General features: G+C 54.7%; 1 protein-coding gene across 1 annotated transcript; it reads right to left on the bottom strand.

Annotated features, from left to right (window-relative positions):
* Positions 1 to 8904: 8904 nt before the first annotated feature.
* KLHDC7A (kelch domain containing 7A) lies at positions 8905 to 12688 on the bottom strand. Its single transcript, XM_064730578.1, has one exon. It carries the CDS (start codon positions 12549 to 12551, stop codon positions 9588 to 9590), a length of 2964 nt encoding a protein of 987 aa, XP_064586648.1. The 5' UTR covers positions 12552 to 12688; the 3' UTR covers positions 8905 to 9587.
* Between the last annotated feature and the right edge of the window lie 1258 nt (positions 12689 to 13946).

Genomic DNA, 13946 nt, shown 5'->3' with positions numbered 1-13946 from the left:
TTGGGATTCCCTCACGCTCCGGGGTTTTCCAGGGCGTCAGAGCTGGATACGGATCCCAAGGGAACCCCATGGGATGAGGAGAAATGGGAGAAATGATCCCATGGGAAAAGATTCCTTTGGTTTCTCCAGGCTGTAAAAACTGCCCTGATCCCAGATTTCTGCAATTCCCAGAAATCCAGAATTTGCTGGAATTCCCACTTTTCCCTCTTGCCTTCCTTTTCCTGTCCTGCAGGAATTTGGGATGAAACCTGGACTGAGTCCTTCCCATGGAGGAAAAAACCCAGCACAACCTGGATAAATCCCTAAAATTCCAATATCCCCCAAGCGTGGCCTCAGAGAAATTCAGGAATCCCAATTTTCCTCTTTCTGAGGTGATTTTCTGCTGGAATTCCTGCTTTTCCCTCCCTCTTTGGCATTCCCTGGGCATGGAGCTTCTCCCAGAGGGATCCAGTGGGATCTTCATGCTTGGATTCCTCAGGATGAGCCCAGATGGATCCAGGAAAATTCAATGGAAAACCTCCAGGAAAATCTGGGAAAATCAGGAATAAACCCCATTTTTCCTTAAAAAATTCCAGGAATTCCTTTGAATTTCTTTGAATTCCCATTTCTTTGGCTGCTCCCTAAGTTCCCTTTTCCTTGGGAATTCCCATTCCTTTATTTCAATTTATTTCAAAGTCATGGAATTTTTTCCATGCCTGCTTTATCCTGTTAGGATGAGGAGCACTGGGAATTAAAGGAATTTGGGATTCCTGGGAATGAAAATATTTTGGAAAAACAACATCTGGGTGGATCCCAAGGAGGAGCAGGAGGAGAATTCCCATTTTTCCCTGGATGTTCCCTCATTCCCAAAGTGCTTTTGGGCAGCTGAGAGGGACAAGGAGCAGAAATTGGAAAAAAACTCCAAAATTATGGAATTTCCAGCCTTTTCCTATGGAAATGGGGCAAGAAATGAGCAGAATGAGGATCCTGATCAGTGTCCATGTGGGATTTGCTGGAATGAGGAGCTGGGAATTCCCACATTCCTGTCATTTTTGGGAATTTTACATCCCAGCTGAGCCCTGAAGATGTTTTGTGCCTTCCAAGTTTTTTCTGGGAACATCCAAGTCTTAATTTTTGCTGGGATGAAAAATCTTGGAAAACCCCTGGGTGTAATCTAGGGATAAAAATTCCAGGAAGATCCAAGCTGCAAATAAAGCAGGAAAAACCCGCTGGAAAAGCCAAAGTGAAAAAAGTTGGGAATAATGCTGGGAAAATGGGAATAAATTCCGTTTTTCCATATTTTCAACCAGGAGCCCCTAGATGGCAGCAATGCCTCGAGAAAAAGCTCGGGAAAAGGGAATTTTGAGGATTTGGGAGTTTTGATAAAAGGGAATTTTGAGGCTCCGTTGGGCTCAGCTTCCATTGAAAATTCCCGAATTTTAAAATTCCTGCAGATTCCTGTGCTCCTGATTTTTCCTCCTCTCCTCATTCCCGGATTTTTCCCATTTTAGGGAAAATCCTCCATTGAAATCCCAAAATTCAGGATCAAGATAATCCCAAATTCTGTTTTAGGGTCCCTATGATCTTCAGGAAATTCCTGGGATTCTTCATCCCCTTCTCCAGCCGGTTTGGAAAATCTGCATCGCCCAGGAAAGGAAAATCCCAGAATTTCATTCTCCAGCTCCAAAATTCCTAGTGTGTAAAAAAACCCTGGAATTCAGAGGTCTGGGTGGATTTTTATGGAATTTCTCCAGGACTGGGATTTCCAGTGTTGCTGCTTTAGGGAAGCAAAGCCCTGGAAGTCACATCCCAGTGCAGGAAAAGGAGGACAGAACCCAATCCCAGGGAAATGCTCCCCAAAATCCCATGGAGATGTTCCCAAAAATGAGAACAGGCCCCAGTCCCATGGAAATTCCCCTCAAAAAGAAGGACAGATCCCAATTCCGTGGAAATTCCCCTCAAAAAGCAGGACAGATCCTAAACCTTTGGGATTTGGAAGCGAAGGAGCCAAATCTTTGGGATCTGGGAGCAGGGAAAGGACCAAACCTTCGTGGTTTGGGAATGGGAAATGAACAAAACCTTTGGGATTTGGGAGCAGGGGAAGGACCAAAACTTTGGGATTTGGGAGAAGTGAACTCATCAAACCTCCTGGATTTGGGATCAGGGAATGATCCAAACCTTCGGGATTTGAGAGAGAAGGAACCAAATCCTTGGCATTGGGGGGCACAGAATGAACCAAACCTTTGGGATTTGGGAACAGTGAACTAATCAAACCTCCTGGATTTGGGATCAGGGAATGATCCAAACCTTTGGGATTTGGGAGCAGGTCGCAATTCAAACCTTTGGTATTTGAGAGAGAAGGAATCAAACCTTTGGGATTTGAGAGCAGGGAATCAACCAAACTTTGGGATTTGGGATCAGGGAGTGAAACAAATCTTCAGGATTGGGGAGCACGGAATGAACCAAACATTTGGGATTTGGGAGCAGGGAACTAATCAAACCTCCTGGATTTGTGAGTAGGGAAAGATCTAAACTTTTGGAATCTGGGAGCAGGAAAGAACCAAACATTCGGGACTTAGGAGACTTCCAGAAGCTCCTCCCTGCACTGGGTTTGGGAACATGGAATGAACCAAAGCTTTGGGATTTGGGATCAGGAAGTGAACCAAATCTTCGGGACTGGGGAGCATGGAATGAACCAAACCTTTGGGATTGGGGACCAGGAAACGAATGAAACCTCCTGGATTTGGGATCAGGGAATGATCCAAACCTTCGGGATTTGAGAGAGAAGGAACCAAACCCTTGGCATTGGGGAGCACAGAATGAACCAAACCTTTGAGATTTGGGAGCAGGGAACTAATCAAACCTCCTGGATTTGGGATCAGGGAACGATCCAAACCTTTGGAATTTGGGAGCAGGTCACAATTCAAACCTTTGGGATTTGAGAGAGAAGGAACCAAACCTTTGGGGTTTGAGAGCAGGGAATCAACCAAACTTTTGGGATTTGGGATCAGGGAGTGAAACAAATCTTCAGGATTGGGGAGCACGGAATGAACCAAACATTTGGGATTTGGGAGCAGGGAACTAATCAAACCTCCCGGATTTGTGAGTAGGGAAAGATCTAAACTTTTGGAATCTGGGAGCAGGAAAGAACCAAACATTCGGGACTTAGGAGACTTCCAGAAGCTCTTCCCTGCACTGGGTTTGGGAACATGGAATGAACCAAAGCTTTGGGATTTGGGAGCAGGGAAAGGACCAGACTTTTTGGGATTTGGGATCAGGAAGTGAACCAAATCTTGGGGACTGGGGAGCATGGAATGAACCAAACCTTTGGGATTTGGGAGCAGGGAATTAATCAAACCTACTGGATTTGGGATCAGGGAACAATCCAAACCTTTGGGATTTGGGAGCAGGGAAAGATCCAAACCTTCGGGACTTAGGAGACTTCCAAAATCTCTTCCCCGCACTGGGTTTGGGAACATGGAATGAACCAAACTTTTGGGAATTGGGAGCAGGGAAGTGAACCAAATCTTTGGGATTGGGGACCAGGGAACGGATCAAACCTCCTGGATTTGGGATCAGGGAACGATCCAAACCTTTGGGATTTGGGAGCAGGGAATGAACCAAACCTTTGGGATTTGGGAGTAGGGATTGAACCAAACCTTTGGGATTTGGGAGACTTCCAGAGGCTCCTCCCTGCACTGGATTTGGGAGCAGGGAATGATCCAAACCTTTGGCTTTTGGGAGAGAAGGAACCAAACCTTCAGGATCTGGGAGCAGGAAAAGAACCAAACCTTTGGGATTTGGGAGCAGGGAACTAATCAAATCTCCTGGATTTGGGATCAGGTAACAGTCCAAACTTTTGGGATTTGGAAGAGAAGGAGCCAAACCTCCTGGATTTGGGAGCAGGGAATGAACCAAACTTTTGGGATTTGGAAGAGAAGGAGCCAAACCTCCTGGATTTGGGAGCAGGGAATGAACCAAACTTTTGAGATTTGGGATTGGAGAGTGAACCAAATCTTCAGGATTGAGGAGCAGGGAACTAATCAAACTTCCTGGATTTGGGATCAGGAATCAATCCAAACCTTCGGGATTTGGGAGCAGGGAACAAAACCTCCCGGTCTGAGTGTGGGTCTGGATTTGTGCTTTTCCCTTTATTTTCCGTTTCCCTCATCCCAAAGTCATTCCCACACCCTCCCGGCCTGCGTGTCCTTCCTGGCAGGACAAGGCCGGGATGTCCCCGGGCATTTTTAATCTCCCAAATGCTTCCCAAAATTAATCTTGGAGAGTGCAGGAGCGGGGGAGGGAGCGCTGCTCGCGGCCCGTCCTTGGCGCTCATCCCTCGGCAACGCGGGCAGGAAGGGGTTAAAGGCAAGGTGAAACACGAAACGGCGCCGGCAGAAAGGCGGGATCTGGGAAAGCTTTCCTGGGATGGAAAACAATCCAATGTCCTCTGGAAGGGCTCCAGGGCCGCGTTCCCACCCACCGGGAGCTCTCCTCTGCAGCGGTCACGGGAAAAGGGCAAAAAAAATCGGGATTTGGGATGGGTTTGAGCTTTCCAAGGGGTTGGAAAGCTCCAACACCGGGAATTCGCCGTGGGAAAAGCAGAAATGTGGAGGAACACGAGAAAGAGGAGCAAGGAGTTAAATAATGATGGGGAAAATAAGGAGGTTTTGGGATTCACGGAATTTTCGGGTTGAAACATCCCAAAAAAGAGAATCTGGGATGAGCGACGTGGGAATTCCAGCGGAGGGATGATCCCTCTGGAATGGCCCCAGGGTGGGAGAAGGAGGCTGGAGATGGACAAGGGATCAAAGCTTTGGGATTTGGGAGCAGGGAAAGGACCAAACCTTTGGGATTTGGGAGCTGGGAACCAACCAAACCTTTGGGATTTGGGAGCTGGGAAAGGACCAAACTTTCAGGATTGGGGAGAAAATGAACCAAACCTTTGGGATTCAGGAGCATGGAATGAACCAAATCTCTGGGATTTGGGAGTAGGGCAAGGACCAAACCTTCAGGATTTGGGAGCAGGGAAAGGACCAAACCTTCGGGATTTGGGAGCTGGGAACCAACCAAACCTTTGGGATTTGGGAGCAAAGAAAGGACCAAACCTTTTGGATTCGGGACCATGGAATGAACCAAACCTTTGGGATTTGGGAGTGGGGAAAGAACCAAACCTTTGGGATTTGGGAGCTGAGAACCAACCAAACTTCTGGGATTTGGGAGTAGGGCAAGGACCAAACCTTCAGGATTTGGGAGCAGGGAAAGGACAAAACCTTTGGGATTTGGGAGTAGGGAGTGAAACCTCTCTGAGTGTGGGTTTGGACTTGTCCTTTTCCCTTTATTTTCGCCTTCCCTCATCCCAGTCCTTCCCTCACCCACCCTGGGGCCATTCCAGAGGGATCATCCCTGCAATTGCCACCTCCCACAGTCTCTTTTTTTGGGGATATTTCAGCTGGGAAATTCCGTGAATCCCAAAAAATCCTCGCGCTCCAACGCATTCCTGTATTTCCCATGACAGGCAGGGGTCCCTCACCCTTCCCCACCAGCAGGAACAGCCTGGGCAGGTTTGTTCATTAACGCAGCCCCGGGTTAATTAATTACCGCGGCCCCAGGCTCATTAATTAACGCAGCCTCCCAAGGTTCCCTGCCCTCTGTCCGGAGGCTCCAGGCAGTGCCAAGAATCCTTCTGGAAGCGCTTTGGGAGAGAACATTAATCCAGGCTCTCCTAAACCGCCGCAAAATTCCCAGAAAAACCTGGAATTCACATTCTTGGAAGTGTCCCAGGCCAGGCTGGAGCAGTCTGTGGTAGTGGGAGGTGGAATTAGGGGGGATTTAAGCTCCTTTCCCCCAGCCCCTCTGGAACTGTGGGATAAGCAGTGATTTCCTGGGAAAGCTGGGGAAAGGGGATGAGGGAATGTCTGAGCCAGGAAAAGCTGGGAAAACCTGGGAAAAGCTGGGGGGAAAATGGGAATGAGAGAGCATCTGTTCCTGGGAAAGCTGGGAAAAGGGGATGAGGGAGCGTCTGAGCTGGGAAAACCTGGGAAAAAGGGATGAGGTTTTTTTCCCAGGGAAAAACTGGAAAAAGGGGATGAGGGAGGGTGTGAGCTGGGAAAAGATGGGAAAAGGGGATGAAGGGGTTCTGAGCTGGGAAATGGGAATGAGGGAATGTCTGCAGGGGGAAAAGTTGGGAAAAGGGGATGAGGGAGTGTTTGAGCTGGGAAAAACTGGGAAAACCTGGGAAAAGCTGGGGGGAAATGGGAATGAGAGAGCATCTGCTCCTGGGAAAGCTGGGAAAAGGGGTTGAGGGAGCGTCTGAGCTGGGAAAAACTGGGAAAGGGGGATGAGAGTGTCTGCTCCCAGAAAAGAGGAAAGAGGAAGAGGGAAAAGAGGAAAAAGGGAAAAGAGGAAGAGGGAGGGTTTGAGCTGGGAAAACCTGGGAAAAAGGGATGAGGTTTTTTTCCCAGGGAAAAATTGGAAAAAGGGATGAGAGAGCGTTTGAGCCAAGAAGTGCTGGGAAAGGGGGATGAGGGAGTGTCTGAACTGGGAAAAACTGGGAAAACCTGGGAAAAGTTGGGGGGAAAATGGGAATGAGAGAGCATCTGCTCCTGGAAAAGGGGATGAGGGAGGGTTTGAGCTGGGAAAACCTGGGAAAAAGGGATGAGGGAGTGTCTGAACTGGGAAAACCTGGAAAAAAGGGGATGAGGGAGCATTTGAGCCAAGAAAAGCTGGGAAAGGGGGATGAGGGAGTGTCTGAACTGGGAAATGCTGGGAAAGGGGATGAGGGAGTGTTTGAACTGGGAAAAACTGGGAAAACCTGGGGGAAAACGGGAATGAGAGAGCATCTGCTCCTGGGAAAAGGGGATGAGGGAGGGTTTGAGCTGGGAAAAGATGGGAAAAGGGAGGAGGGGGTGTCTGAACTGGGAAAAGCTGGGAAAAGGGATGAAGGGGTGTCTGAGCTGGGAAATGCTGGAAAGGGAATGAGGGAATGTCTGCAGGGGAAAAGTTGGGAAAAGGGGATGATGGAGTGTTTGAGCTGGGAAAGGGGATAAGGGAGTGTTTGAGCTGGGAAAAACTGGGAAACCTGGGAAAAGCTGGGGGAAAACGGGAATGAGAGAGCATCTGCTCCTGGGAAAGCTGGGAACAGGGGATGAGGGAATGTCTGAACTGGGAAAAGCTGGGAAAAGGGGATGAAGGGGTGTCTGAGCTGGGAAATGCTGGGAAAGGGGAATGAGGGAATGTCTGCAGGGGGAAAAGTTGGGAAAAGAGGATGAGGGAGTGTTTGAGCTGGGAAAAGGGGATGAGGGAGTGTCTGAGCTGGGGAAAACTGGGAAAAGCTGGAAAAGGGATAGGGAGTGTCTGAGCTGGGGAAAACTGGGAAAGGGGAATGAGAGCGTCTGCTCCCAGAAAAACTGGGAAAAGGGGATTAGGGAGCGTTTGAGCTGGGAAAAACTGGGAAAAGGGGACGAGGGAATGTCTGAGCTGGGAAAAGCTGGGAAAAGGGGATGAGGGAATGTCTGAGCTGGGGAACACTGGGAAAGGGGGATGAGAATGTCTGCTCCCAGAAAAACAAAAACTGGGAAAAGGGGACGAGGGAATGTCTGAGCTGGGAAAACCTGGGAAAAAGGGATGAGGGAGCATCTGGGCTGGGAATGCTGGGAAAGGGGGATGAGGGAGTGTCTGAGCTGGGAAAAGCTGGAAAAAGGGAGTGAGAGAGCATCTGCTCCTGGAGAATCTGGGAAAAGGGGATGATGGAGCGCTGCTCCTGGAGAATCTGGGAAAAGGGGATGATGGAGCGCTGCTCCCTGTTCGCCTCCCCGGAGCTGCCGGCCGTGCCTAATTAGCGATGTCGAACATGCAGCGCGCTCTTGCCTCCAATTAGGCTCGGCTTAAAACGAGGCGCGGCGTTCATTTCACCGAATGTTCGCTTTAATTCAGGCCCAGCTGTGCCCAAACCCCCGGCGCCGCTTTACACAGAGATTAAACACAGACAACTGCGCTCTCAGGAGGAGGAGAGAAATAACGAGATAAGAGACAACGAGGCCAGCCCCGAACTCTTCCCAGCGTGAGTGAGGTGTCCCAGCGATGCTGGTGGAACTTCAGCGACCTCCACCCTAAACCACTCCCCATCCGTGTCCGGGTCAATGTTCCCCACCTGGAGCCTAAGTCAGGTCTAAATCAGGTCTGAATTGGTCCTGAAGGGTGCCCGGACAGCTTGGATCCGGGATTTGCTGCCGCCCAAACAAACACGGCCCTGTTTGACCTCCCCTGAGCAAACGAGCCCGCCCAGCTCCTCCCGGCTCTTCCCGGAGCCTCCTCCGGGCTGCGATTCCCGGCAGCGCCCGAGGGTTTGATCCCTTCCTCCAGCCCGGGGTGTGGGAAGAGGCAGAATCCAAGGGTTTGATCCCTTCCTCCAGCCCGGGGTGTGGGAAGAGGTCAGATCCAAGGTTTGATTCCTTCTTGCATCCCAGAGAGTGGGAAGAGGTCAGATCCAAGGGTTTGATCCCTTCCTCCAGCCCGGGGTGTGGGAAGAGGCAGAATCCAAGGGTTTGATCCCTTCCTCCAGCCTGGGGTGTGGGAAGAGGTCAGATCCAAAGGCCTGGTCACTTCCACCAGCCCGGGCAGTGGGAAGAGGCAGAATCCAAGGGTTTGATTCCTTCTTTCATCCCAGAGAGTGGGAAGAGGTCAGATCCAAGGCTTGATTCCTTCTTTCATCCCAGAGAGTGGGAAGAGGTCAGATCCAAGGGTTTGATTCCTTCTTTCAGCCCAGGGTGTGGGAAGAGGTCAGATCCAAGGGCCTGGTCACTTCCTCCAGCCCGGGCAGTGGGAAAGGTCACATCCAAGGGTTTGATTCCTTCTTTCATCCCAGAGAGTGGGAAGAGGTCAGATCCAAGGGCCTGATCCCTTCCTGCATCCTGGGCAGTGGGAAGAGGCTGGATCCAAGGGTCTGATCCCTTCCTCCAGCCCGGGCAGTGGGAAGAGGCAGAATCCAAGGGTTTGATTCCTTCTTTCATCCCAGAGAGTGGGAAGAGGTCAGATCCAAGGCCTGATCCCTTCCTGCATCCTGGGCAGTGGGAAGAGGCTGGATCCAAGGATCTGATCCCTTCCTCCAGCCTGGGGTGTGGGAAGAGGTCAGATCCAAGGGTCTGATCCCTTCCTGCATCCTGGAGAGCAGAAACAGGTCGGATCCAAGGGTTTGATGATTTTCTGCATCTCAGGGACTGGGAAGAGGCCAGATTCAAGGGGCTGATCCCTTCCTGCATCCTGGGCAGTAGGAAGAGGCCAGATCCAAGGATCTGATTCTTTGATCCATCCCAGGGGGTGGGAGGAGGCCGGATCCAGGGGTCTGATCCCTTCCTGCATCCCAGAGAGTGAAAACAGGTCAGATCCAAGGGTTTGATCCCTTTCTGCACCCTGGTCAGTGACAAGAGGCCGGATCTAAGGATCTGATCCCTTCCTCCAGCCCAGGCAGTGGGAACAGGTTGGATCCAGGGGTTTGATCCCTTCCTGTATCCTGGGGTGTGGGAAAAAGTCAGGTCCACGGAGGGCTTGGATTTCACACGTCGGGCTGGGAGCTCCTTCTCCAGCTGCCACCGCTCCTTGGGGACCCCTCAGGGCCGCGGTGTCTCCGTGCCCCCCTCGGGCAGCACCAGCACCGCGGGCAGGAGGCTCCCGTGGGGCTCCGGGAAGGGCCGCAGCTCCTTGGCCCCGAAGCGCGGCGAGACGGGGTCGGCCAGGAAGCGGAGATGGAAACCACGACCCAAGCAATGAACGAGGCCCCCCAGAGCAGCACAGCGCAGCCCGGCCGGCTCGGGCAGGGGGCGGCTGCCACAGCGGTACCACAGCCTGGCGCTGGCGCTGCACCGCGACACGGCCACCTCGGTGCCACCGGCACCGCGCCGCAGCTGGAAGCGGTACAGGAACCCGTGGGCGCTCACCAGCTCGGCCGTCCTGTCCTTGTCACCGACGGCCGGGCTGGTGGCCCAGCTGTCCCCACGGGCGTCGTAGCGCAGCAGCAGCGAGCGCAGGGTGCCCCCGGTGACGTAAATGTCCCCGTCGCACGCGGTGGCCGCGTGGGCCACGGCGAAGGTGTCCCTGGGCAGGGCGGCGGCGAAGGCCCAGCGGTCGCGCCGGGGGTCGTAGCGCTCCACGGTGGCCAAGCACTCGCCCCCGATGGCGTAGAGGTGCCCGTCCAGGGCCACCAGCTGGCAGTGCGGCCGCGCCTGGCGCAGGGGACAGATGTCACACCAGCTGTCGCTCAGAGGGTCGTAGCAGAGCACGCGGCGCGAGGGGCTCCGCGCCCGGCCTGTCCCCTCCCAGCCGGGCACCAGGAACAGGTAATTGAACATGGAGCACACGGCACAGCCCCGCCCGGCCACCCCGGCCGGCAGCTGGCACAGCTGGCACCAGCGGTCCCCGTCCTCGTCGTAGTAGCAGAGGCGGCCGCGGCGGTGGCCGGGCTCGGCCGGGGGGACATCGGCCACCACCAGGCTCGGCCGCCCGCGGCTCCGGAGCGCCGGGAGCAGCTCCCGCTCGCCGGCGTTGAGGCGGCCGTAGATGTTCGGGGAGCGCAGCACCTGCAGGAGGTTGGCGCTCATCACCTGGAGGGCCGCGTCCTGCAGGGCCCGCAGCTGCTGAGCCTTGGCCGCACGCAGAACCTCGGAGCAGTTCCCCAGGTGCACCTGGGCGGGCAGGGACACCTGGGATGGCTCAGGAGCCGCAGCTGGAGCCCCACCGGGCAGTGGGAGCTGGGGGGTGCTGCTCTTCCAGCCGGGAGAAGGTGGTTCTGGAAGGTTCTCCGTGCCCTCCTGTGGAGCTGAGGAGGTGTCAGGATCAGGAATTTCCAAAGCTGGATTCTCCCCCTGGGTTCCAGAGCCCCGCGGCTCTGCCTGGTCCCTCTCCCTGTGACACTGGGATGTCCCCGCAGGGACAAAGGGCAGGGACGTTCTCTTGGACACCGACTCGGAGGTGGACTGCACGAAGTAGTCGTAGACCTTGCCCCGCAGGCCAGGCCTGGGCGGGCTGTCCCTGTCCTTGTCCTGGCGCTCCGGGATGAAGTTCTCCTCCACCTGGATCTTGGCCACCGAGGAGAAGCAGTAGGAGGTGTCCGAGCCCGCCTCGCTCGCCGTCAGCAGCAGCCCCAGGCTGGAGGTGACGCTGAGGGTCCGGACTGAGCCCGTGCTGCCCTCCCTGCTCCTCCCTGCTCCAGCCGCGTCCCGCTCCGCGCTCTGGGCGCATCCATCCCCCTCTGTCCGGGCGTCGGGAATCCCTGGGGAACTCCCGGAGCTCGGAGCAGCTGCGTCCGTCCCTGCGGGGCTGCCCCGGGCTGCGGCCACGGCCCCGGGGTCGTGAGAGCCCAGCTCGCTGCCCAGCGACATTCCCGGCTCGCTTCCCACCTCGACTCCTGCCCTGCTTCCAAGATCGCTTCCCAGCAAAATTCCCGGCTCACTTCCCAGCAAAATTTCTGCCCTGCTTCCCGGCTCACTTCCCAGCTTGCTTTCTGGTTCACTTCCCACCTCAATTCCTGCCTTACTTTCCAGCTTGCTTCCCGCTTCATTTCCCAGCTCGATTCCTGACTTAATTCCCAATTTCTTTCCCAGCTTGTTTCCCAGCTCGTTTGTCTGCTCACTTCCCAACTCATTTACTGGCTTCATTATCAATTTGCTTCCTGGCTTTCTTCCTGGAGTGTTTCCCGGCTTGATTCCCAGCCTGCTTCCCGACTTGCTTCCTGGCTGACTTCCCAGCTCACTTCCCGGCTCTTTTCCCAGCTCTTTTCCCGGCTCGCTTCCCATCCTGCTCCCAGGATCACCCCCCAGCTCAACCCCTGCTTCACTTTCTGATTTAATTCCCAACTTCCATCCCAGTTCCCTTCCCAACTCCCTTTCCATCCCGGCCGGACTGAGCGGGGCTTTGCTGGGAATCAGCTGCGACCCCAACTCCTCTCCTTCCTCCTCCTCCTCATTCCTTGCAAAGCTCTGCTCCCCCCGGAGACCCTCGTGCTGCATCCCGGGGCCATTCCCACACTTGTCCCCCCCATCCTTCCTCCTCCTCCTCCTCAGAGCCCCATCCCCATCCCGGTTTTCCCGCTGCTCTCCCGGTGGGATTTTCCCGGGGGGAGGCGAGCGGTTCCTGTAAAACCTGAAGGCCAGGGAGAGGAGCAGCAGCGCGGCCGCCGACAGGAGCAGCTTCCCGGGCAGCGGCATGTCCGAGTGCCAGGCCGGGGGCACCCGCTGGGGCATTTTTCCATGCGGGAATGCCGAGGAGCCGATTAATGATTTGCCGGGAGAGGCCGGAGCGCGGCGGGCCGGGACAAGGTGACTTTGAGCGGGCAGAGCTGGCAGGAGGCTTCCGGAGGAGCCGCGAATGTTTGGGATGGGCTGGGCTCCAGGGAAAGGTGCAGCCCAGGGCCGGCTCTGTTGGCCTGGGAAACGGAGAGAGAGGCTCGGGGAAGGGCGCAAAGGCAGGGAAAACACCCCCGGGGAGCTGCTGCTCCTCTGTGGTGCTTTAAAAAGGGTCACGCAACGAAAAAAGGGGAAAAGGAGAAAAAGTTGTTGTGCCCAGGGAAGGCTCCTCATCCCTCGGTGCACCCGGAAAAGGGAGGGAGCAGCAGCCCGGAGCCCTTTGGGCTGATGCCGAGCAGCTGCTCCGCGGCACGGCCGGGTGACGAATTCAGCAGCTGATTCCGTGATTAATTAATTCAGTGATTAATTAATTCAGCGGCCCTCGATCGCCGCGCGCTGCCTAACGAGGGCTGACGGGAAAGAGCCCCGGAGCTTGGGGGGTCTCTCGGAGGCCGCCGAGGAAGGAGGAGGAGCTGGTGGAAAAGGAGCTGGGGGCGTCGGGAAAGGGGAAAATCCGGGAGTTTGGGCAGGAAATCGGGGCTGGGGTTCAGCTGTGGGCACGAGGAGAGGAATGAATAAAAGCAGAGAGAAATTCGGGATGGGAAGGGATGGGAGTTGTCATTCTTGAGGGATGCTGCAGGGATTCGAGTCACTGTGGGGAAACTGAGGCACGGCAGGGGAAGGTGCTGGTGGTGGATTTGCTCCTGGCCAGAATTCCGAAGATTTTGCGGAGTTTTTGTCCCCAAGACGACAAAAGTAGGAGCACGGTGAGGGGGAAAGGCGGGAGCCTGGGGAATGGCATCGCTTCCAAGGGAGCGGAACTCGAAGGGATCGGACCCAGGGGAGCATCAAAGAGAGGCGGAAAAAAACGAGGGAAGAAAAAGCCAAGCTGGGCGTGGGTGGAAGCTCCTGTGTTCACTCAGGGACTCGCTCCCTGCAGGCTCCATCCCAATCCGGTGGGATTTTCCTCAGGGATGAACGCGGGGGATGTGGGAGGTGTGCTGGTCCCAGCCCGTGGGTGGCTGCGGAGCGAGGGGGCCTTGCCAGGGGTCTCCAGTGGGAGTTGGGAGCTCAGGAATTCATTCCCGGTGTCCTCAGCTTCCCAAACCTCATCCCACCAGCCTCTTCCGGAGCTTTTGGGATAGAAAGGAGCCTCTGAACCCCCTCCGGGCAGGTTCTCCATCATCCCTGGCATCCCTGGGTGCTGAGGTGTCCCCCTGCCCAGGCTGGGATGCTGAAATTCCCGTGGTGGAGGGGATGGGGCTGCGTCCCCTGACCCAGCTGGAGGATCCTGTCCTAAACCCAAAAATGTTTTTATATCCCTGAAAAGGATGGAAAGGGAGCACAGAAATGACCCCCCTGGGCTGGTCCGGGGATCCCTGTGCTCGTCCCTGCTGGGATTATGGATCCACCAATGGAAGACATTTAGGATATTTTATTTAGGATTAATTTAGGATATTTGGGGGAATATTTGGGATGCTGTCCCCTCGTGTGGGGAAATGCAGCACAGGAGAGCTTGGGAGAATTAAGATATTTCATTTTAAAGCTGGATTTTGGAGCACGGGTGGTGTCACGCATCCAAACCAGCACCATCCAGCCTCTCCTCCATCCTGACAGAGCCCCAAATCC

Source organism: Zonotrichia leucophrys, chromosome 21 (genome assembly GCF_028769735.1).
Source record: "Zonotrichia leucophrys gambelii isolate GWCS_2022_RI chromosome 21, RI_Zleu_2.0, whole genome shotgun sequence".
Taxonomy (NCBI): domain Eukaryota; kingdom Metazoa; phylum Chordata; class Aves; order Passeriformes; family Passerellidae; genus Zonotrichia; species Zonotrichia leucophrys.
This window is presented reverse-complemented; position numbering and strand designations above follow the sequence as displayed.